The 26004-nt window shown below is 37.0% G+C and overlaps 1 protein-coding gene across 4 annotated transcripts in view; it reads right to left on the reverse strand.

The window, feature by feature from the left end:
* Positions 1-26004, reverse strand: part of PHKB (phosphorylase kinase regulatory subunit beta) — a gene marked incomplete at both ends in the record, with an annotated part of 230434 nt that overhangs the window by 125172 nt on the left and 79258 nt on the right. For all 4 annotated transcript variants that reach the window (XM_084257797.1, XM_084257798.1, XM_084257796.1 and 1 more), the window contains 2 exons: positions 1481-1544; positions 18682-18797. In XM_084257797.1, coding sequence (XP_084113923.1) covers positions 1481-1544; positions 18682-18797 — 180 coding nt within the window. The remainder of the gene's footprint in view (positions 1-1480; positions 1545-18681; positions 18798-26004) is intronic.

Raw genomic sequence — 26004 nt, forward strand, 5'->3', positions numbered from 1 at the left:
GTAATAGTCAACTCAGCAAGCATTTGGTACATAGCTCTGCAAGAAACAGCTCCATGTGCTAAATAAGGTCAAGAATTAATTCTCCTTTTGCTTTATACCATTTATAGCCTATTCCCCCATGGCTGTTTCTCTTTTCTCACTCCTCTTCTCTCTCTCTCTATCTTCCTATATGCACACTCTTATACACAAACATAGACACACATTAAAATGAGAGAGGGATGAAAAAGGCAATGAAACATATTGAGGACAGATGCCCACATTTATTTGCATGAGTATATTGACTCTTTCAGGGAGGAATGTTGATGCAAGTCAAGAGATTTGTGCAAAAGGCACTATGAAGTCTCTAAGACAGGTATATTAACACCCATGATTTTCTGTGGGTTCACACACTCCCAAGACCCATGACCTCTGATACTTTCATTTCTCTAACTGATCTTGAAAGAGAAAGAAAAGTGTAGGAAGAAGGTGATTTAGAGTCATCACTTGGGCACCCAGAATGAGGTGCTGCTCCCCTTGTTCCAATCCTTCCATGTTTGTGGTCATCCTTAAATCTTCAAATCCTGGACTTATCCAGAGTCCATCAACCAGAGGAAGTTGGAGCAAGAAGAGAAGAATTTGTATATGTAGAGAGAGGAAGAGAGGCAGCTGTGCTACCATACTCCAACTTGAAAGTATTTTATATTTTAGACTTCAGGCACATAGTTTTATATTTGGCTGATAGTATTTCATCTTCTGTAACAAAAACCTTGGCACACTTTACATGCCTGCATAATTTCCTAAATTATCTTCAGTGACTTAGCATATTACCAGTTAAGGATTTTTTAATATAGTTGGACGTTTCCTTTACCCTCTCCATGACAGAAATATTTGTAAAAATTGCTATAGATAATGAGCCTATTTCTTGATCCAGGAAAGTAAACCTGTATTCCAACATTTTATTCTCTTACCTGAACAAGTCAATCATGGTCACTTGATTAGAAGCAGAAACTGGTTAAAGATCATATGAAAATTTAAGGCAACCCTTAGGGTTTTCCCTGTTATTCTGAAGAAAATGAGATTAAGACACATGACTAAAGGCAGCTGAGGGTTCCAATTCTTTGTCTATACATGTTACACAAGTTCCTCTCTGTATGAGATCATCATGAAACTGAAACCAGCATGAGAACTAATATGGATAATGTGAGGCACATAGTAGGAGAAATATTCAAAAATGTGAAAGCCAATAAGACACTTTAGAGAAAGCTATCAAACAAAAAAAAATGAGAATTCTTCATCAATAATTTTATTTTAAATTAAGCAGTGTTTTTTACTTAGACAACTAAAATTTAACTGTTAAATTATCATTAAGGGTAAGATAGTTCACAATGGGCTATAACATAAGCTTTAGATATTCTCTGATCGTAAAGAAAGACTTGGTTAATGAATGATTACATTAATTAAACACACAATTCAAAAAATAATTCGCTATTGCTATTTTTACCTGATTGCCAAAGAGGTTGAATCCATTAATTGCTTCTAAAGCTGCTTTTGCTAGACCAACAGAGCTAAAAGAGAAAAGGAAATACCTTATAACTCTAATATATCTGGCTACAAAATAAGAACCATTACCTGATGAATATTCACGAGCAAGATTCTTTATTAACACTTATAACAACTTCCATAAGAAGAATAATGTCTAAGAGACTTCAATCTGACATTTCACTATTTTAATTTTTCTTTTTTATAGCTAGTAATCTTCTGGGGAAAATATTTCCAAGTTCACCTTGATCTAGACAAATGGTCATACTTTTGATGGAAGTAGTTTTAGTTCCAATATCATTTGTACTCATTAACTGAAGAAAAAGGGAAGATGAACTTTAGAGGAAGGTATATTATGATGACATGTGCTCAGGGATAACCACTATCAGTTCATAGCAGCGTAAGAGAGTGTTTCTGATGTCAACTTAGAAACTTTAAAAAGATCTTGCATGTCATACATTTACCATAGAGTACAGTTAAATGTATCCCTTAAAATGCTCTTTGCTTGGGGCCCAATAAAATAAGGATTATTTTATGGTCACAGAATTACTGATTACCACACCTCTCATTTTTTTTATATATCTTCTCTTTGTAACAAAATGTGTACTTCTTTGACTCTCAAATGCCACATACAATTGGATTGGAAAATGAGAAGACCCAAATTACATTAAAAACATGAATGTCATCTTATAAATATCAACCTTTAAATATTTTAGGACTAATATTCAGTTTATTTTTACTTAATCAGATTTTTTCTCATTTTTACTCAAAACAAATATATACAAAAATATAATTTAAATGTAAATATGTAGGGCTTTCCTGGTAGCACAGGGGTTAAAATCTCAGTGCTATCAAGCTACTGCTAAGCACTGTAGTATGAGTTAGATCCCTGGTCAGAGAGCTGATCCATATATGTCTCAGCTGACCATTCCTGTGTCGCCCCCTGCTCCCCTTAGTAGTTACTTCAGTAGATCTGCCTGTTGTGCTCCCCCCTCTGTTTCTGGTGAATCCTCTCATTCCCTGCACCTCTTGCTAGAGCCCAGTTCTTATATGCATAAATAAAAAAATAAATCTTTAAAAATAATAAAATTAAATATCTATCATCATTTTAGATCTTCTCTATAGTGGTGATTATCAATGTTTGGTTCTCAGAATTACCTGGGAAATTGTTAAATATGCCAGTTCGCATTCTTCACTGGGAGTGGGGCCCAAAAACCAGTATTTAAAAGTCTTTCAGATGCTTGAATGTACTTTAAATTTAAGAATCACAGATATAAGCTACTCAAAGGATCATGATCTACATTTTCTATAGGTTATTTATATGAGATGTTCCCAAGTAAGCATTATTTTTATTATAGAACAGTAAATAGGTGGGAAACTTACTGTAAAATACATGAATAGAAAAGTGGAATGGATGTAAGTTTCCCTATTCCTCATACAAAAAGGCTCAGAAAGATGAAAAGCAAACTGGTCAGTACCTCGGCAGTCTCAGAACAATACTAAGGTAAGTTTCCTGAGTTTCCTTTTTGCCTCCATCTACCAGATTTAGAGCTGAAAAAGCCAACAAGCAGGAGATGTTAGCAGGTGCATACAAAAAACCCTGCAATGTCTAGCCAAAGGACCAGGAAAAGGGCAACCTAACAAAACAGAAAACCTTTGGATAATAACCACTCAGAAAAAAATGTAACCCAACCCTAACCCTCTCCTGTGTAGGCTAAGTGGGAAACCTAGACTTCTATATTCACAAGTCTATAAGGAGGAATCATGCTCAACCCCCAACTCTCTCACCAATGATGGTACCAAAGAATTCCTAGGAGGAAGTCATATCATTCATTCCTGATGGGTGTTACCAAGTCACCTCCCTCACACACACCTCAGTGTCAGCGGATACCACAAATAGAGGCATGATTCCACAATATACCCCCTATAGTAATAAGGTGAACATTCCCTTCCTGTTGGTGAATATCCCCCTCCTGCTGGGATAGTGTCAAAGGAAGTCAAATGGAGGGTCAGTACTTTCAATAATGACTAGCTATAAAGAAGTCACACAGCCATAGAGACAAACTAAGAATCAGTAATGAAGGATTCTGATGTTTCCAGACAGGGAGGTCTCAATAGAGGCTTATTGGGACATTAGACATCCCACCCAGGCCAAGCAGTAATGAGGAGTCCCTGTTTTGGGCACTCGGAAAAAAAAAAAAAAAAAAAACCTGGTCTGACATTCTCATTTGGCAATACTGGAATGATACCTCTGTCCCCTTCCCTTGCCAGAGTGGTATCAAAAAAATTACGGCTGAAATAGAAAGTCAAGATAAGATTCATGATCTTTACAACATGATGTTCATAATATCCATGTGTCAATCAAAAACCTCATCATAACTAAAACCAGTAAGATCTCAAGTTGGATGAAGAAAGACAATCAATAGATTCTAACACTGATATGAAAGGGATGTTAGATTTATCTAAGATTTTTAAAGCAATCAGTAAAAATTCTTCAATAAGAATACTGATTATTTCTGAGACAAATGAAAAGATACATAAACCTCAGCTAAGAAATAGAAAGTTTCAGCAAACTTTTTAGAACTGAAAACACAAAAATTGAAAAAAAAAACTCAGTAGATAAGATCAATGGTAGAATGGAGGACAAAGAAGTAAATAATAACTGAACTGGAAGATAAAACAAGGAAAATAAAGAACACAAGAGAGAAAATAACCTGAAGAAGAAAGTGAAAAGACCATCAGGGACTTGCAGGGCAATGACAAAAGATCTAACATTAATATTATTGGACTCCATGAAGGAGAGGAGAAAAAGGGCAGAGCTTAAAAACAAATGTTTAAAATAATGGCAGAAAAATTTCAACTAGCAAGCAACAAAAAGCTTTATCTCCCTCCCTACCATGTAAGGACCTAGGAGGCAGTAATCTATATGCCTGGAAAAACTTCTCACCAGAGAATTGAACAGGCTGGTCCCTTCACACTGGATTTTCTAGACTCCAGATTTTGTGAATTTATTTCCTGTTATTTAAGTTAGCCAGTACAATGTTATGGTAGTGCAAACTGACTAACACAATTCTGTATTAGTCAATTCTGCATTATACAATTGAATACAAATCTTTTTCCAAATGCCCACGGACATACAGAGCATTTATCTTATCTTGGACACACACCCACACACACTCCAAAAAATAACTGTCAAAATGTAAAAGAAACCATACTGTGTTATCTGACCACAATGGAATTGAACTAGAATCAATAACAGAAATAGAACAGGAAAATTTTCCAATACTTGTAATCAAAACAAAATTCTTCAATATAATCAACATGGGTCAAAGAATGTCTCAAATGAAATTCAGAAGTACAGTGAATCGAATGACATGTAACAGCAAAGTTCAAGCAGTTCTGAGAGGGAAATTTACAGCACAGAGTGTACATAGAAGAAAAGGAAAAGAGCCTCAAGTCAATTATCTAAGCCTCAACCTAAGGAGGTTAGGGAAAAAAAATCAAAATAAATTCAAAGAGGGCCTCTCCTGGTGGTGTAGCGGTTGAGTGCTGGGCTGCAAAGCTGCTGGCAGCCTCTGCAGTGCCAGTTTGATCCCTGGCCACCAGCGAGGGTCCCACATGGCGCGACAGACTTCCCCTGCCGCGCCTGCTGCTCCTCTCAGCCGTGTATTTCGTCAGTGTGGCTGTTCTGTTCCCCGCTCTGGCTCTGGTGAATTCTCTCACCCTCCCATGCTTCTGACTGTATCCAGTGCTTGTATAAATAAATAAATAAATTCAAAGAAAACAAAAGGAAATAACAGATAAAAGCAGAGATCATTGATACCCAAAAACAGAAAAATCAATGGAAAAAAAATAACTGCTTCTTTGACAAGATAATGAAGATTGACAAACCTCTAGCAAAACTGACAAAGAAAGCAAAAGACACAAATAATCAAAGGAACAAAATTTGAGCTATCATTACAAACACTATACAATATACCAAAAGAATAATAAGAAAATACTATGAGAATTCTACATACATAAAATTGACAATTTAGAAGAAATGGATCATGTCTGGAAAATCAAAAATTACCATTACTCAACCAATCCAAAATAGATAATTCAAATAGCTTTATAACTATTAAAGAAATTGAATCCGTAATTTAAAAATGGTCAGAAGAGAAATCTCCATGCCTATATGATTCATTAAAGATTTCTACCAAACATTAAAAGAAAAGTTAAAGTGGGAATTTAATGGGGACTAAACCTGAGAAGAGAAAGCATACATTGTACAAAAATGAAGAATGATGTGAAATATATAAAGAATAAATAAATTTTTAAAAAATTTAAAAAAGAAAAATTAATGTGAATCCTATATAATTTCTTCCAGAAAATAGAAAAGGAACTATGTTGGAGTCCATTATTTAACATTGCATTGGAGCTCTAGCAGGTAGTAAGACAAGAAAAGGAAATCAAAGGAATACAGTTCAGAGGGGAAGAAATAAAATTGCCCCTATTTACAAAAGACATTATTATATATTTAAACTTGTACCAAATTTCTTTTTTTAAAAACTCCTAGAATAAGTAGGTTCAATATAATCAAAGATACAAAGGTCAACATTAAAGAATTTATTTTTACACATTAACAATGAATACATGGAAGCTGATATTTAAAATATAGTACCTTATTAAGAAAAAAAAATGAGATGAAATAATTAAGTGTAAAGGTACCAAAACATGTATAGGACAGCCATACTGAGATGATCGTGCTGAAGAAATAAATCAAAGGTGATCTATATAAATGCAGACAATATATTCATGGAATTAAAGACAACATGATAAAGATGTCAAGTTCTATCAATTCCAGCAAGATACTTCCTATACAGACAAGATTATTCTAAGATACATATGGAAAATCAAAGTAACCTACAATGCTCAAAACAATTTCGAAGACAAATAAAAAGTGGGATGAATAAGTCTACCCAATTTCAAAACTTATTACGTAGCTAGAGTAATCAAGTCTGTGTGGGTTGGCAGAGGGTTAAACAAATAGAATCCAGCAAGAGAATGATGCAAAAATATCCACTTTACTTGTAACAAGGACACAAAGGTATTTCAATGTAGGAAAGATAGTCTTTTTTACAAATGCAAATGAAAAGAGTGAAGATGGTGGAAGACAGGATCCTTGAGACATCACTTCCCTCAGAAATATTAAGGATAAGCACTCAAAGGAGCAGCCACATTTAGAATAAGGTAGGGGAAGTGAGGATCAGTGTTTCAGCAAGAAAGAGAGCCAGAAACCACTGGAAAGCAAAGGAAAGACTGAAAAACAGTAAGTCAGAAAAGGTGCAAGTTCATTAGAAAGGCTGTGGGCTCTTCCTTCAACAGTCCTGCAGGCTGTTGCACTGGGAAGAAGAAAGCATAATTCACTGTGAGAACACAGTCTGTTTGCTAGTTGAACAAGAGTACATCCAGGGGACCAGAGACCAAGTTCAGTAATGGAGAGAGCCACATGGTTAAGCCAGCATGTCTCTGGGCTCTGAAGATTGTCTGTGACTATCCAGCAGCAAGCAGGAAAACACTTCCCCCTCCCCCACTGAGACCCCTAGTAAGATCTCCACTCTGCACTTACTGGGATGGCTAGATGAGGCCACAATGAACTGGGTCAGCTTGGGGCTTCTTCAGGAGTGCCACAGAGCATGTCATACACGTAGACATTTTTGCAGTGGGGTTCTATACCATGAGCTTTTCCAGAGACAGAAGATGTGGCTACTACTCTTCTGCCAGCTCATAACCTCTGCTTATACTCACAAAGAACGCATAAGCACGGGCACTTGTCTAGCTCTACAGTAAGGGAAAGAGCAGCCATATTTTCTCATAAACATTTTCAACAGGGGGCTTCAGGATATCAGTTTTTTTTAAAAAAAAAGATTTATTTATTATTTATGCATACAAGAGCTAGGGTACAGGCCAGAGATGCGGGGGGTGAGAGGATTCACCAGAGACAGAGTGGGGAACAGAACAGGCAGATCTGATGAAATACACTGCTGAGGGGAGCAGTGGATGAGACAGGAGAGGTCTGCCTCGCCATGTGGGTTACCCTGGCTAACAGGATCGAACTTGCACTGCAGAGGCTGCAGATTGCTTCACAGTGCGGTGCCTAATCCCTTGTGCCACCAGGGAGGCCCCCAGGACATCAGTTTTAGAAAGACTCAGGAAACTCTGCACCTGTGACCAGTGTGTGTAGTCAGAAAAATATGTAACCACAGGGAACAGAGACTGCAAATAAAGGGTTTCCTGATTGCCAGTAACCAGGGTGGAATGTCAGGAGAGGTACCCACCTAACCTCCACCATAGTGCTCTCATAGCTGTCCTCTGAAGAGTCTAATATGTTACTGCGGGAGAGTGCAAGATTCCAGAGTTGGGGGGGGGGGAATGGGCAGCAAAATGGTGACACACACATGAAGAGAGAGAATACAAGGCAACTTGAGACCTCAAGGGAACATGTCACCACAAGGAGGAAATAACTTTAGAACTCAGTCACAAAGATGTGGAAAATCTTATCTTCCAATCAGGCAGAGAGTTCAAAATTGCCATAATGAAGAAGTTTTAAAAATGGAAGAAAACTCAGCCAATGCAGAAAAAAATTAATGACTTGAGAAATAATATTAATGAATTTAGAAACTGAAAATTTTAAATGAAAATAAGGAAATAAGAAAAATAAGGAAATGGAAGCTTACAAAATGATCAATAGATGAAATCAAAAACAATCCCACAGAAAGCTGTGGAAGCAGACTAAATTAAAAGGAGGACCAAAGGTAGATGGAAGATCAGGTGGAAGAAAGCGACATACACAGAAAACAGAATGAAGAAACACTCTGAATCTATCCAATTCCATTAGGACAGGCAACAATATAAAGATACTGTGATTCCCAAAAAGATAGAAATAAAATGGAACAGACAATTTATTTAAAGAAATAACAGGGGAAAACTTCCTTAACTGGGAAAGGAAATATACAAGTCATGAGGCTTAAATAACCTGATGCCCTGAGGGTTCCTGTTAGCCCTCAAAGCAGAAACACTCCTATATATTTAACTGAGTAAATCAGCAAACCTCCACTTACAGTGTGAGATATAAGTGTTATTAAGACTATTTCCAGAGTTTTGAAATATGAGAGAAAGTAACTTGTTCAAAAGGTGAAAACACAAATAATTCTGCACTAGAAGAGATACACGATATAGCTTGTCCAAGGTTCTATTTATAACAAACGATTCAAAAAGATAGCTAGAGTTTATCTTTTTTAATTGCTGAATAATATTCCATTGTGTATATATACCATATCTTCTTGATCCAGTCATCTATTCTGGGGAATTTCGATTGTTTCCATAGCTTAGCTATTGTAGATAATGCTGCTATAAACATAGGGGTGCAGGTGCCCTTTTGAATTAATGTTTCTGTGTCCTTTGGGTAAATACCTAGGAGTGGAATTGCTGGATCATATGGAAGCTCTATCTTTAGTAGGCTGAGGAATCTCCACACAGCTTTCCATAGTGGTTGGACCAGTTTGCACTCCCACCAGCAGTGCAGGAGAGTTCCTTTTTCTCCACATCCTCGTCAACATTGGTTGTTGCTAGGATTTTTAATATGTGTCATTCTCACTGGTATAAGATGGTATCTCATTATAGTTTTGATTTGCATTTCCCTGATTACAAGTAATGTTGAACATTTTTTCATAAACTCATGCAATTTGCGGCAACATGGATGGAGCTGGAAGAGATCATGCTCAGCAAAATAAGCCAGAAAGAAAAAGAAAAATACCGAATGGTCTCACTCATAGCAGGAATTTAGAAAACCTAAATAAGGGACCAGGAAAAAGACTAATTATAATAAAGTGAAAATCAAAACCAACAAGCAACTATAAACCAGAGACATGGGGAGGAGAAGAGGAGGGATTAGGGTCAAAATAAGAGGGGTGCAATTGTTTGGGGAATATAACCAAAATGAAAATGCATACATTGTGCAAAAACAAAAAATGATGTAAGAATTATATAAAATAAAATATATTAATAAAAAAATTTAAATGAAATAAAAAATAATAAAAAAATAAAAAGATAGCTAGAGAATAAATTTGGAAATTGTCTCCTAAAGGTATACAAAAGAAACCTGAACGAAAGTAAATATTGAATTCTTTCCATTTTAACATTCTTTCCTCATGCAAATGGTTTGAAAAATGGACTTAATTGAAATTCATAAATATGTTAATTTATTGGCAGTGGTTGTTTAAATAACAGCAAGTTATTTAAAAATTCAAACACACTCCTAATACAATCTTCTATTTTACTGGTGAATATAATATATACATTGTGTAAATTAAAAATATTTTACTAGAAGAAGAAATTCACAAAATTAAATTATTGTGATTACGATTGAAGCTGTTAATAGTCAATGATTTATTAATAGATCATTTACCAATTTGATTCTGGAGAGGAGTAAAAGTAAAATTTGCTTGTAAGATAGCTTGCAATAAGATGATTTGTTGCAAAAATCAAGCCTTTTCTAGAAAACATGGTATTTGGGCTAAGTGACTTATAACACACCAGGGAATCCAAAAAATCAACTGGCAAGCATAGGAACTAAATTCATAATCTTCTGCTCAAACACTATGTTTTCACTTCCTGATCTACCCAATGAAACTTTCTGAAAGAATATGGACTTTGAGGGGGGCGGAGCAACATGGCTGCAAGGAGACGCTGCGAGTAAGAACTCCCATTAAAAAAAGTTAATAGGGAGGAAAAGCGGCAGGTCCCAGTGAGAACTGGGACACGGAAGATAAACGGGTGACTCCAGCAAACTACCCTAAGAAGAAAGTGGCCATAAAAGAGGATTAGAAGGGAGGGAAGCGCAGAACCTGCTCCCCTCCCCCGCCCACAGAGGCGGCACTCTCCGACCGGCAGAGAGGAGGGAAACAACAAACCAAAACGGCCAACAAGAACAAACTACGCAGCAAGCGGGACTGTGAGTGGAAAGGAACTATTGCAGCCACCACACCCCGTGAACGGAGCTGAGGCGAACCCTGCAGGATTCGCCGCGGCGGTGAGCGAACGGCTCCGGGCGCCATTAGAGAAAAACAAAGACCCCGGGAGACGCGCATACAGCCCGGGCTGCCAGTAAGCTTGCGCAGAAAAGTGGCTCGCTCAGCGCGCTTGAAAAGCAAGTGCAGACCGGGATCACTGCTGCCCAGGTCCCCGCGCCTGCTACCTAGGCTTGCGGGGAGACGACCTAGGCTTGCAGGGAGACGACCTAGGCTTGCAGGGAGACGCACGGAGGTCCTCACTGAGGTGAAGGTCCCTCCCTGAGTAAGCAGGAACCAGGCACCCAGGCACTGGAGCGGTGCAAAAGGCGCCATTCCCGCGCCACTGAACTGGGCTACAGCCCTTGTCCTGGAACTGAGGGCTTTGAACTGAGAACCAGGGCACGAAAATTCGGGGTGCGGGTTCTCCACGACGGTGGGGCACAAGGCAGACACAGCACCCCAAAGCTGTTGAGGTGTACCCTACCATTCCCACTCTGTTCCCTGTCCCACGGGGTGGGGGGAGGCGAAAAACAGCCCCCCAAGGACAATAGGAGAGATCTCTGGCGCCACCTAGCGACCAGGAAAAAAAAAGTCACTAACACCCCATAGAACAGGAAATTTCTTAAGACTGCTTGAAATGGGCAGAAGGCTTCTGGAGGACCCAGTGGCCAGCCAGGAAGTTATTCCACGCCAGGCCCCTTCCAACCAGCAGTCTGAGCCCACAGAGGGAGCAGGCACCCACGTCCGGGGCAGACCGGGTGCGCAGAAGAGTGTGCCTGAAACCGGAGGCGCAGGGACTGCATCCCGCTTCGCCATTTGAGAACAGGGACATTTCTTCAGTAAAAACTGCCTAAAACCAGCAGAAAGCTCCCCCAGAAGACAGAGATGGCTCCTGGAAGAGCCAGAGGGGAGCGGAGATGTTCACCCAAGATGCCAGTCAGTCCGAGCAACACAGTGTCCCAACGCATACGACAAATTAGAAAACAGACAGTAGGGAATAGAAGAACCACACGCAAACTAACAACTCCTCAGGAAAGAAGCACACCACAAAAAGAAAACCACTCCCCATATTGCAACGACAGCAACTTGGAAGAACTTCTGAGCCTTCCAGAAAGAGAATTTAAAATTGCCATGATTAAAAAAGTGATAGATCAGAAGAAGGAAATTGAGTCCCTAAAGAGGGAAAACAATGGTCAGAAGAATGAAATTGAGTCCCTAAAGAGGGAAGTAAAAGAAATGCAGGAGATCAAAGAATTAATGGAGGAACTAAAGAACTCCGGGAAAAGCAAGGAAAGCAGAATAGATGAAATGGAAGAACGAATAAGTTCTCTTGAAGACACAGAAATAAAAAGAACCAAAACAGAAAAGGAAAGAGAAGTACGAAGGAAAAAGAATGAAGAAAGACTTCGGGAACTATCTGACTCCATGAGGAAAGGAAATATAAGAGTTATAGGAATTCCAGAAGGAGAGGAGAGAGATGTAGGAACAGAGAAAATATTCCAGGAGATAATTGAAGAGAACTTCCCAAATGCGAAGAAGGAGCTGAAAATTGATATACAAGAAGCAAGAAGAACACCAAACTTCCATGACGAAAGGAAAAACACAGCAAGACACATAATAGTAAAGCTCCCAAGAATCCAGGACAAGGAAAAAATAATGAAGCTGACAAGAGGGAAGAAACAGATAACATTCAAAGGAAAACCAATCAGGCTGACATCAGACTTCTCTGAAGAAACACTACGGGCAAGGAGAGAGTGGAGGGACATAGTCAACAGACTCCAAGAAAACAGATGCCAACCAAGAATACTCTATCCCGCAAAGCTCTCTTTCCTCCATGAAGAAAGAATATGGACCTTCCCAGACAAAGAGAAACTCCGGAATTTCATTACGACTAAACCCCCACTCCAAAAAATACTACAAGGAATCCTAAAGCCAGAACCTCAGAGGGACGAATAACAACGAAAGAAGACCAAAAAAAAAAAAAAAAAGTTATTAAAAGAATAAATAAAATCAAAGGAAAGACAAACATAATGGCAAATACAGATGCTAACATATCAATATTAACTCTAAATGTAAATGGACTAAACTCTTCAATAAAAAGACAGAGAGTTGCAGCCTGGATTAAGAAACAAAACCCAACCTTTTGCTGTCTCCAGGAAACACATTTAGCTACAAAAGATAAAAATAGGCTCAAAGTCAAAGGACGGAAAACAATCCTACAAGCAAATGGGCCAAAAAAGAAAGCAGGAACAGCTATACTTATATCAGATAAAACAGACTTCAAACTCAAAAAAATAAAAAGAGACCCCAATGGTCACTACATTATGATGAAGGGGACAATACTTCAAGAAGAAATAACACTCATTAACATATACTCACCAAACGAAAGAGCACCAAAATATATCAGACAACTGTTGTCCTCTCTGAAAACAGACATCAGAGAAAACACATACGTAGTGGGAGACTTCAACACACCACTATCAACAATGGATAGATCAACAAGACAAAAAATAAGTAAAGAAACTAAAGCTCTCAATAAGGACCTAGAGCATTTGGGCTTAACAGACATCTATAGAACACTAAACCCAAAAAAAACGGAGTACACTTTTTTCTCAAGCGCACACGGATCATTCTCCAGGATCGATCACATACTGGGGCACAAGACAAACATCAACAGATACACCAAGATTGAAATCATACCAACCATCTTTTCTGACCACGAAGGCATCAAACTAGAAATAAATCATGAAGACCACTGGACTAACGAGGAGATCAAAGAAGAAATTAAAAAATTCTTTGAATTGAACGACAAGGAGGACACCAATATCCTAAATGTATGGGATGCAGCAAAAGCAGTAATAAGAGGAAAATATATAGCAATAGAAGCTCACATCAAGAAACAAGGAAGGAAATGGAGGCATCACACTCCCAGACTTCAAACTATACTACAAAGCCATAATCATCAAAACTGCATGGTATTGGAACAAGAACAGACATACAGACCAATGGAATCAATATAAAATCCAGAAATAAACCCACAGATTTATGGTCAACTAATCTTTGACAAAGGAGCAAAGACTATGCATTGGAGCAAAGAAAGTTTGTTCAATAAATGGTGCTGGGAAAACTGGGTCACTACATGCAAAAGAATGAAGCTTGACCACTACCTCACACCATACACAAAAATCAACTCAAAATGGATTAAAGAACTAGACATAAGACCTGAAACCATAAAATACATAGAAGGAAATATAGGCGAAACACTATGGGATTTGCACATCAAAGACATCTTTACAGACACATCACCCAAAGCAGTGATAGTGAAGACAAAGATAAACAGCTGGGACTACATCAAATTAAAGAGCTTCTGCACAGCAAAAGAGACAATAACAAAAACAAAGAGAAACCCCACCAACTGGGAGAACATTTTTGCACCCAACACTAATGATAAAGGACTGATCACAAAAATCTGCAAAGAGCTGATGAGACTCAGCAACAACAAAGAAAATAATCCAGTCAAAAAATGGGCAGAAGAGCTAAAAAGAAACTTCTCTGAAGAGGAAATGCAAATGGCCAACAGACATATGAAAAAATGTTCAACATCACTTGTAATCAGGGAAATGCAAATCAAAACTACCATGAGATACCATCTCACACCAGTGAGAATGGCACATATTAAAAAAACTAGCAACAACAAATGTTGGCGAGGGTGTGGAGAAAAAGGAACTCTTCTGCACTGTTGGTGGGAGTGCAAACTGGTCCAACCACTATGGAGAGCTGTGTGGAGATTTCTGGACCTACTAAACATAGAGCTTCCATATGATCCAGCAATTCCACTCCTAGGTATTTACCCAAAGGACACAGAAACATCAATTCCAAAGGGCACCTGCACCCCTATGTTTATAGCAGCACTGTTTACAATAGCTAAGCTTTGGAAACAACCCAAAAATAGATGACTGGATCAAGAAGATGTGGTACATATATACCATGGAATATTACTCAGCATTCAAAAAAGATAAACACATGCAATTTGCAGCAACATGGATGGCGCTGGAAAGGATCATGCTCAGCGAAATAAGCCAAAAAGAAAAAGAAAAATACCGGATGGTCTCACTCATAGCAGGAATCTAGAAAACTTAAATAGGGACCAGGAAAATGAATACAAGAAAGTGAAAATCAAAATCAACAAAAAACTATGAACCAGAGACACTTTTTGGGGGGTCGGGGGCGGGAGGGGAAGGATTGGGGTCAGAATGGGGCGTTTGCAATTGTATGGGGGAATATAAAAATAAAATTTAATATTTAAAAATAAATAAATAAAATAAAATATTCCATGTGGAAAAAAAAAAAAGAATATGGACTTTATGGTACTGCAGTTTTAATGGATGTTCATGAATTGTATAATATGGTAAAAATATATAAAATGAAGCAGAATTGATGGATAGTTGCTTCTATCATAGTTAAATGACTATAACATCAAAAAAAGACTTACGGAGACTAAGTAGTTACTTTAAATACGAAGCACTGTATGGAATAAAATTGTCACCAAAAGCATCTTAAGCTGAGTAAAGTGGTACAATGATGGTTACTTATCTGATATTTTAGTGATGGCTTTTTTTTTTATTGGAAAAGCCAAGAGAATATAATATAAAGCCATCAAAAGCCTCAAAAACTAAGATTTAAATTCTCTTTGCTTCTACAGTCTCCTTTATCTTTGCCTTTAACAAAGTAAAGAAAGGAAATTATGCTGATAAATGTAAAGTTCTGTTTAGGAGTTAATGTAGATATATGTCCACATTACTGAATTATTAAGTAAAGTTTTACTTTTTGCTCCCCAATTGCAAAATATTCAGTTAGGTTAAGGGTTCGGTTAATATTTTATAGAAGACTCATCCATTCTCCAATGGAAAAAGCTCTGGTTAAAGGCAGCCCCAAGGAGTAGGAATATCTTTACATAAATGAGGAGGGGAAAATATAAAGATTAAAATACTTGAATTAAACTTGGAGCAGTAGAGAAGACTTACTTGAATATGAAACACTAGGGGTTTAAGAATTAGTGCTACAAAAAAGAGTTGTATCAAAATGATATAAATGTAACTAAACAAATAATATGTGAATTTAAAATGTATAGGCCTTTGTTAAAATAAATACTGACTGAACAAGAGAAAAGAGAATTATCTGTTAAAGTTCCAGATACTAGAGGAAAAATTGGAAAGGGCATGTTGCTTGAGAAGTCAACGGAAAAATCAGGGAAGCAGCATATGGATTCTTAGGAAACATTTTAAGGAAATGATATTGAGCTTATAGCCAAATGGACCCTTTTATTAAAGTCCTGAAAGGGGTGAAACAATTGCTTGAATGGGGTTCAAATAAACGTACTGAGACCACTTTAGAGAAAACTTCTGGGGCCTCCCCTGGTGGCGCAGCATTGAGCCTGGGCTGCAAAGCTGCCCGCAGCCTCTGCAGCGCCGGTTCATTCCCCGGCCGCCGGTGAAGGTCCCACAAAAAAAAAAAAAAAAGAAAGAAAACTTCTGGGCTTACCTAGAAATACTAAATAATTCAAGAACCTGGAGTAAACAAAAATACCCTTAAAACACATTCACCACGAGTTCATACCCCACTGTTCTTTCAATTTGAGGAAAACTTAAGACTTTTTAATATGACATGATACAGTAAAAGCAACTTTCTTTCAATTTGCCAACCCCTGGCATCCAGTTCTGATTCTACTACCTACAGTTTCATTATTAAAGGAAGTGGAGGGAATCGCAAAACCTAAATTTTAGTTTCCCTCTGTATAAAAGACAGTAATGTTCTCTAGTTGGCCAAAATAAAAAATATTCTGTAACTATATGCCACAGATTGGCACTATTAAAGGATAACTTTGTATAGATACTGAAGAGGGAACATATTACATCAGAATTCTGTGTGTGTGTTTGGGGAACCCAGGGGCAGTAATCTTTGACCTGGGTAGAGCTTAGAAGATGTGCCCAGTGTGGCAAAGGAAGGAAGGGATATTTACCAACGCAGTCACTATAGCCAAAGCATTAGTGAGTATCTGGGCAATAATGATACTCTGTTCACTGTGCTTCCTGCTCTAAGGAGTAGTGTAAGCACAAAGATGAAGGAGAATGACAAAGAAAGTCAAAAGGAAAAGGGCAGCATGAGTACTTATAGCAAGGAAGACTATCCAATTTTAGGCTGTCTGAAATTATACGAACAGCTTAAGGATATTACACGAAACAATAAAGATGAGATCCAGCTAATCACAGAGAGTTCTGAAATGTATAACAGCAGCAATGGAGTATGAGTTGCAACTGATTCACTGGCTCTACATTTCACTACTCAGTTCTAAGTAAAGAAAAATATTGCCCCCCACCCCCCACGTCTGCCATCACTGTATCGATGAGTGCCGTGGGTTCAGTTCTTCTGCAGTTTCAAAACAGACCCTTCTGGCACCAGAGGTGACACATCCAATACAGGTTTGTGGAGCACTGTGCTCAGAAACATTTGAAAAATAATGTTTAAAGTTCTTTTGGGGAATTGAAAGTGTCATATCATGGAAAATTAGAAGATGAATGTTAAATGTATAAAACCCATCATCCAAATCTAAACGGCAAACTTCATTTCCCATCCATCTGAATAAAATTGGCTGCTACAATTAAGATTAATTTTGCATGCAAAAGGTAGCAAAGAACATCACATAATGATCCTCCAAGTCTTGAAATAAAATCCTTAATGATTCAATTTAAAGATTGGCATCTCAGTTACAGGAAAACAAATTGGAGCTTTTGATTTTTTACTAGGGATCTTCCAACACCCTCAATCTAGGGCTAATGGTAACTTTTACTCAAGGTTCTTGCCGAGTTTACTATAGTTCTATAAATAGAAACATACCAATTCCAAATATTTTACATGGAAAATAATGTCAGTTAAAGCACATCATCACATTTGAAATGATTACTAAAAAGCAGAGAAGGGACCTGATACATAATAAACATTGAAAAGGTAGAAATTTTAAAATCACCTTATCTAATAAGAGTCATTTTCATATAATGTGACTGATAGTCCAGAATATTGAGAACTTACTTTGAATGATAGTTGAAATATAAGAATATATTCCTGTTTTCAGTATTTGCCTTAATGTGCTTACTGTTTGAACTATATTTTCCTACAAATTATTCCTCTTGCTAATTTCTTTACTCAGTACTAGTATTTTATTCTATATTACAAAAATGCTCATATGAATCATAAAATTTATAGAAAAATATCTGCACATTACATATCTGGAGTTAATCAGAAAATCCTTTTTATTTCAATCTTTGTTATTAAAATATTCTGAAATAAATAAGTATACTTGTATTCAAGTAGTTATGCCATATATTAAAAAATTTTATATAACATCTTTACAACAGCTCTGTAAGAGAAACTATCACTATTTTCATTTTATAGTCAGGGAAATTAAGGCATTGAGACATTACACAGCTAGCAACAGTCAGTTTTTAGTTACTAAATATGTTACATCAGCTCAATTTCTGTGTGTGTGATTAGTACTATGTATGTATTCTGTGTGATTAGTACTTCAATCATCACTTATTGTTGTTTACTCAAATCCACTGTACCACAGATCAAGATGCTGATCACACCTCTTAAAGAAAATACTCAATGTTAAGTTTTACATGATGGGTATGAGAGTCTATGATTAGGATAAAAATCAGCTCTATAAGACGGAAGGGAATTCTGCAACCAACGCATATACAATTGGTGTTTTACAAATTTAATGTACTTGATCTTTTAAATTGCATCATTACAGGAAGATAAGGAAAATGACTTGGCTGAGCAGAAAGGCCAAGCCTTGGATCAGAGGTTGATATGCATGTACTGACACCTAAGAAGGCTGGAAAAGATACCCTGTTCCTTTCCTGCATCTGCTTATGGGCACTGAGAACAGATTCCTGCTTTAATTTTAAGTGAATTTCATCTGCATCACACATAGGAAGAAAAAAAGAGATGAAAATTAACACCAATCTAATACTTTGATTTTTATTCATTTTATTCATATTCAAATTCCACACATTTAAATTAAAAAAGCACTCAGAAATCAGCAAATTACCTTGAATGTAGCTCTGTGCTGCCATTATTATATTTGCTTCCTCTTTCCCAGACACCATAATCAGGGACACGGTAAACTCTTTCAACACAAAATACAAGGTTTTGAATAAAAGAGACCTAAAAGAAAAGAAATGGAGCATAAAGACACATGAAATAACAGGATCTCGAGATACTAATAACAACAATTAGATACCATTAGAAATCCAAATACACACTTGTTTAACAATACTTTTTAACAACATTATTAAATTACTATGAGTACTGTTATAGCTGGTTTTTCTAAGATAAAGCTTAAAGTTAAAACCTAATACCATACAGTATAGAAATAAGATTTAAATCATCTCAATGCTCCAACTATAATTCTTTAATAATTCACTATTACTGTTCATGAGAACTTAAGATCATATTTCACATCTAAAATGTCCATATGAAATGTTAAATAAAATTTGGCAGATAAAAGGGTATATCTCAGTTTTACTATGAGTCAGTCCCATACTAGATCAACCTGAAGCCTATTACTCTCATAATCTATTAATTAGAGCCTATTAATCCCACAATCCTCCTGCCTTCTACAGGTTCCCATTTGTATAAAGTCAATGGAGCAAAAATAGTTTAACATATGGTGCTGGGCCAAATGGACATCCACATACAAAAAGAAAAAATAAATCTAGACATAGTCTGTATACCCTTCACAAAATGAACACAAAATGGATTATAGACTTAAATGGAAGAGCAAAATAATAAGTTCTACAGGGTAACAGGAGAAAATCTAAATGACCTTGGTTATGATGTAATCTTTTTAGTCATAACACCAAAGAAATTATTAAAGAAAAAATTTGATAAATTGGATTTCATTACAACTAAAAATGTCTACTCAATGAAATACAATGTCAAGAGAATTAAAAGATAAGGCACAAACATGGAGAAAATACTTGTAGAAGACATATCTTGTAAAGCACATTATCCAAAACATATAAAGAACACTTAAAATTCAATAACAAGAACATAATCAACCCAATTTAAAAATGGAACAATGACCTTAACAGAAACTTAACAAAAGGAGATGAACATATGAAAATATGCTTTATATGTCATCAGGGAAGTGAAAACTAAAACAACAATCAGATACCACTGCACAACAATTAGAATGGCCAAAATCTGACAACATCAAATACTAACAGGAAATCTCTTACACTGCTGGTAGGAATTCAAAATGGTATACCCACTTTGGAATCGTTTGGCAGTTTCTTACAAAATTAAACATACTTGTAACACATGATCCAGCAGTCACATTCCTTTTCCTGAACTCTGGAGCTGAAAGACTTATAAACACATAAAAACTGCATTTAGATGTTTCTAGCTTTATTCATACCTGCCAAAACTGGGAAACAACCAAATGTCCTTCAGTAGGTAAATAGATAAACTATAGTACATCCAGACAATGAAATGTTATTTTAGTGCTTACAGGAAATTAGCTATCAAGTCATGAAAAGTGAAGGAAGGATCTTAAGTACATATTAGTAAGTGAAAGAAACTAATGTGAAAAGGTTGTACATTATAGGGGCCTCCCTGGTGGTGCAGGCTGTTGAGCGCCATACTGTGTAGCTGTCCGCAGCCTCTGCAGCGTGGGTTCGATCCTGGCCAGCCAGGGAGATTCCCACATGGCGAAGTAGACCTCTCCTGTCTCGACCGCTGCTCCCCTCAGCAGTGTATTTCGTCAGTCTGCCTGTTCTGCTCCCTACTCTGTCTCTGGTGAATCCTCTCACACTCCTGCACATCTGGCCCGTACCCCAGTTCTTGTATTAAAATAAATAAATCTTTAAAAAAAAAAGGCTGTACATTATATTAGTGACATGACATGGAAAAAGTAAAACATGGAGACAACAAAAAGATTAATGGTTGCCAGGAGTTGAGGGAGAAGAAGAGGCAGAGCACAAAAGATTTGTAGGGTAGGGAAAATATTCTCCATCATGTTACTATGATGAATATAATGTACCTTAAGAGTAAACACTAAGGTAAACTGTTGACTTTGGGTGGTTATGTCTTTGTAGAATCATCCTTGCAAGCAAATGTAGACTTCTGTTGATTAATGTTTCTACTGGGGGAGATTATGTGTGGGGGATTGAGAGTATATGGGAACTCTCTAACATTCTATTTTTATAAACCTAAAACTGTTCTAAAAATAAAGTATAGGGTCTCCCTGGTGGCTCAAGGGGTTAAGCACAGCACTATGAAGCTATCCAGCTCTGCCTCTGCAGCATGAATTCCATCCTCCCATGGGCCAGGTAGCTACCCACATGACATAGCAGACCTCTATTGTCTCTCCCACAGCTCCCCTCAGCAGAGTATTTGAGTCAGTTTGCCTGTTCGGTTCCCAGCTCTGTCTCTGGTGAATCCCTCACCCTCCTGCACACCTGACCTATACCCCGGTTCTTGTATGCATGAATGGATGAATCTTTAAAAAAGAATTATTTATTTATGCAAGAAATGGGGTACAGGCCAGATGTGAAGGAGGGTGAGAGGATTCACCAGAGACAGAGTGGGGAACAGAACAGGCAGACTGACGAAATACACTGCTGAGGGGAGCAGCGGGAGAGACAGGAGAAGTCTGCCTCGCCATGTGGGCATCTCCGCGGCTAACGATTGAACCAACATTGTAGAGGCTGCGGACAGCCTCACAGTGCTGCACTCAACTGCCTGCGCCACCAGGAAGGCCCTCAATAAACATTTTAATTTAATTTGTACCCTCACCACACTACAGAACTACAGTTGCAAAGATTACTAAAACTATTATAAATTTGCCCAAATCCTACAAAATGTCTATCATCCATTCTTCCTATCAATTAGAAAATAGGTCACTTATATCTTCTTTAAAATTTCCATCCCCTGGATTGACACCCCCATCCTCCCTCCACTTGTCCTTTCTTCCTTCCACCCTAGTGGACACTCTTCAAAGTTCTGTGTTGTTTCCTGCATTACACATACCTCATGCCTCCAGAAAGCTCATTCATTATCACAATTTCAACAACAGACAGTGCTATAAAAGAAAGTACGCATGGACCAATGCAAAGGCAAGGACACTGCATATGAAAGATCTGGTACTGTTCTCAGCTATACAGTGAACTTGCTATGTGATACAATTAACTGTATAGCTATGTGATACATGAAAACCTAGCCTCACTAGGCCCTGGTCTCCATGAAAGGGAATAAAGTATTGCTCACGCATGTTTACAATTCTGTGAGTTGTAGCTCTGAATAATTACAACTCATACCTTTCTTTCTATAACCAATTATAACACATTTCCAAATGGATTTCCCACTACATTCTAAACTCTTCCATAGTTGGTAAGCAGTTCTCAATTCTGTTTTTCTCCATAAGATTACTGGTTTTCTAAGTTCTTGGTCTAGAAATATGGAAATGATCTTTGGTTACTGTGAGTCCTTCGTCCCCCCTATAAATCTGACACTCCAATTTTCTATTTTTCACATCATTTCTTTGGTCAAAAGTCTCATGTCTGACAATCAAATCCCCCATTATCTTCCCACTCTGGTCCTACGTGCCACTACATGGTGCTACATAAACCATAGGTTCCAGGTGGGCTGGTCAGGTTCAGTTTTGCTCATTTCTAACTGAAACACTTCTATGAATCTTTTTTCAGTCCCAGTTCAAACATCCCCTCACTGGTGAGGCCTCTAACTTCTTTCTCTTAATTAAAATTGCACATAAACCAAGACCACAGATTTAAATTTTCTTTGTTCATGTGTTCTTTTTCTCCCACATCTAATTAGTATACAGGCCTACCATAGCTATTTGCAATATAAAAATCCCATACTCTGAAGCCAATTGTTTCATTCTTAACTCATTTGTCAAGAAAACTCAAAATTGACATGAAGTTATCTGCTTTACTTACCCTCTTTGTGTGAATATGCATACGTCTTATAAATGAAAATATATTGTTAATGGGGTATGCCTTACACCCTGATGAGATTTTTACATAAGATACACAGTATTTCTTTTTTAAAATAGAAAACATTCTGATATCTAAAACTTATCTGCTCCCAAAGCTTTCTTCAGATAAGGAATTGTGGATCTATATAACTTCTCTGACCTCAGAAATATATATTTTTTATGTTTCATACACAAAAGTAATACTAGGCTTCAGAATGGATTGGGTGCGTGGGGAGATACAAGATTACTAGAATATGAAAATAAAGATCTCTACTAATTCCAAGTTTAGGGCATTCTGTGTACTAACTTCAATTCTGACTCTAGTCCATGTATCCAGTGTTGCTCTTTGCTACATTTTCACACCAATTTCCAGTTTGTGTTACTGTTACCTGGCTTTGAAGGCATATATCTTTGAAATTTACTTTTCTGGAAAAAAGGCTCTTTCTCGCACTCCTTCCTCTCTTTTTTTCTCTCTCCCTCTCCGTCTGCCTGTCCTCCCCCTATATGGCTGAAAGCATTCACTACAATAAATCAGTGTGAACAAAAATTTATAATTTTTCAAATTTAAGGCAGAGTATATATATATATATATATTTTTTTTTAAGGATTTATTTATTTATTTATACAAGTGCCGGGGTATAGGGCAGGTGCTTGGGAGGGTGAGAGAATTCACCAGAGCCAGAGTGGGGAACAGAACAGGCAGACTGAATGAAATACACTGCTGAGGGGAGCAGTGGGTACAGCAGAAGAGGTCTGCCGCGCCATGTGGGACCCTCGCCTGCGGCCAAGAATCGAACTGGTGCTGCAGAGGCAGCTTCGCAGCCCAGCACTCAACTGCTACACCACCAGGAGAGGCCCTAAGGCTGAGTATATTAAAAACATATATGCCAGGACAATTTGTGAATAAGAAAGTTCAGATATTATGGTGAAATCAGGTAAGAAGGACTGACATTGCAAATGATCCAATAAAAATTCTTTAAAAATGCCTTAAATAAACATTCATCAATTAGACAATTCAAACCAAACACCAAGCTCTAAATTTAAATTATGGTTGAATTATACATGTTAAATTAGTAATAATGGCAAGAGGGAACTGATTTCTATTTGCTACTCTTTTCCTATTAGAAATGTTTCAGGCCCTCCCTTCATACTTCAAAAGCCAACTCTCTTCACTGTTTCAAAGGGCATTTGTAAATTAATTTTGTTTAAATGAGATAAGCAAATACTGAAAGGTTTTTGTTCCTGCACCTTGCATTCATCCAAACATTTAAAGGCTTTTATGATTTCATACACTTTAATGTGACTAAGCCCTACATCAGTCAGCAGTTGCTTAGGAGGGAAAAAGTAGCCTTAAGTGACTTCATATACACTTTCCCTGATACTCAAGGTTAAGAAGTTTTAGCCCTGGCACAATACCTACCTGCCAGAGCACATGCTACCAAACTGCCTGCACAGCAACCACTGCAGTAGGGCATAGACCTGGGTGTGAAGGTAGTTTCCATCTCTTTCTCTTTCTCTTTCTCTTTTGCAGTGCTTTCAACAAAAAAAAACCTCCATTCTTGACTTGCCTTCTGCTTTTATTTCTCCATTTTTTTCCTAATTCTTAATTCCTTATTTTGCTAAGTATTCCTAAACAAATATGATGCAAAATTCATGTTAATCAGAACCCCAATCCTCACAGTAAAAGAAAGAAAGTTTAAAGACTAAATTCAAGTGTGTTGGATTTAGAGTAGTTGCTGCTGGTTAGGAGAGCCTTGTCAAAAGGCAAATCAGCTTTCTTTCTGTCAAGAGAAAATGAAATGGCCCAATATACAAATAATACTTTTCTCTTAAATTAACCTATTTGGGGGCAAAGATTTTGTACTAAATTTCTCACATCTCAAAATCTTTGCTCTTTAATTGGGATTTTTTTTTCTTTGTTGAGTTGTATGAATTTTTTGTAGATCTTCTACATTAACCCACTGTCGGATATATACCATATGCAAATATTTTCTCCCATTTCATAGGGTGTCTTCATTTAATAACACTTTTTTGTGCTGCAAAGTGTTTCAGTTTAATGTCATCCCATTTGCTTATTTCTGCTTTTGTTTCCCTTGCATTTGAGTCAAGACCCCAAAGTTATCTCTGGAGCCAAAATTATAGTGTTTTGCTTTATTTTGTTCTATGCACTTTATGATTTCAGGTCTTACATTTAAATCTTTAATCCATTTTGAGTTTAATTTTTGTGTATAATGTCAGATAGTGGTCTAGTTTCATTCTTTTACATGTAGCTGCCCAGTTTTTACAACATCATTTGTTGAAGAGACTTTCCTTCCTCCATTGTACACTCTCAGCAGCTGTGTCAGAAATTAGCTGTTCGTATATGTAAGGGTTTACTTTGGGCTTTCAATTCTATTCTGTTGGTCACTGCATTTAATTTTATTGATGCCATGCTGTTTTGATTATAACATGTCTAACTGTAGTACAGTTCGAAGTCTAGGAGTTCTGATAACTCAATTTCTTTGTGAGAATTCAGTCCTCAATTCTGATGAGATTGATTGTCTTGGCTATTCAAGGTCTTTTGTGGTTCCATGTAAATTTTAGTAATTTTGCTCTATTTTGATGAAGAATGTCACTGAAATTTTGATAGGGATTTCACTGACTCTGTACATTGCTTTGGATAAGATGGTCATTTTTTTTTCAATTTAGCTACTTTTATTTAGTGTTAAATCTTATTACTTCAGTTTTATTTGTATATTTGATTTTTGTTTTTTAATTTTTTTATTTTTTTACATCATCGTTCATTTTTAAACAATATTTGCTTCCCCCACCCACTCAGGTGTAGTCCCTATATGTTTATTGCAGCACTATTTACAATAGGTAAAACCTGGAAGCAACCCAAATGCCCAAAAATAGATGACTGGATCAAGAAGATGTGGTATATATACACAGTGGAATATAGGGGAACCAATTAAGACATCGGCGTAAAAAAATAATTACAGTACAAAACAAAACAAGATGGTCATTTAAAATATGTTAATTCTTCCAATCCATGAAAAGATATATCTTTCCATTTCTTTGTGTCTTTTTCTATTTTTTTAATGATGTCTTATAGCTTTGTCGTACAGGTCTTTCACCTCCTTTATTAAGTTTATTACCAGTTATTTAATTATTTTTTCATGCTATAGTAAATGTGTTTGTTCACTTGATTTCTTTCTGTTCCAGATCACTATTTGTATATAGGAACATAACTAATTTTTGTATATTGACTTTGTAGTATGCCACTTCACTGTATTGATTTATTGTTTTAAAGGCTTTGTAGTGAAGATTTTTTTTTTGTGTTTGTGTATTTCATTTGGAAAAATGGATACTTTTACCTCTTGCCCAATTTGGAAT

Source organism: Talpa europaea, assembly GCF_964194135.1.
Source record: "Talpa europaea genome assembly, chromosome: 16".
Classification (NCBI taxonomy): domain Eukaryota; kingdom Metazoa; phylum Chordata; class Mammalia; order Eulipotyphla; family Talpidae; genus Talpa; species Talpa europaea.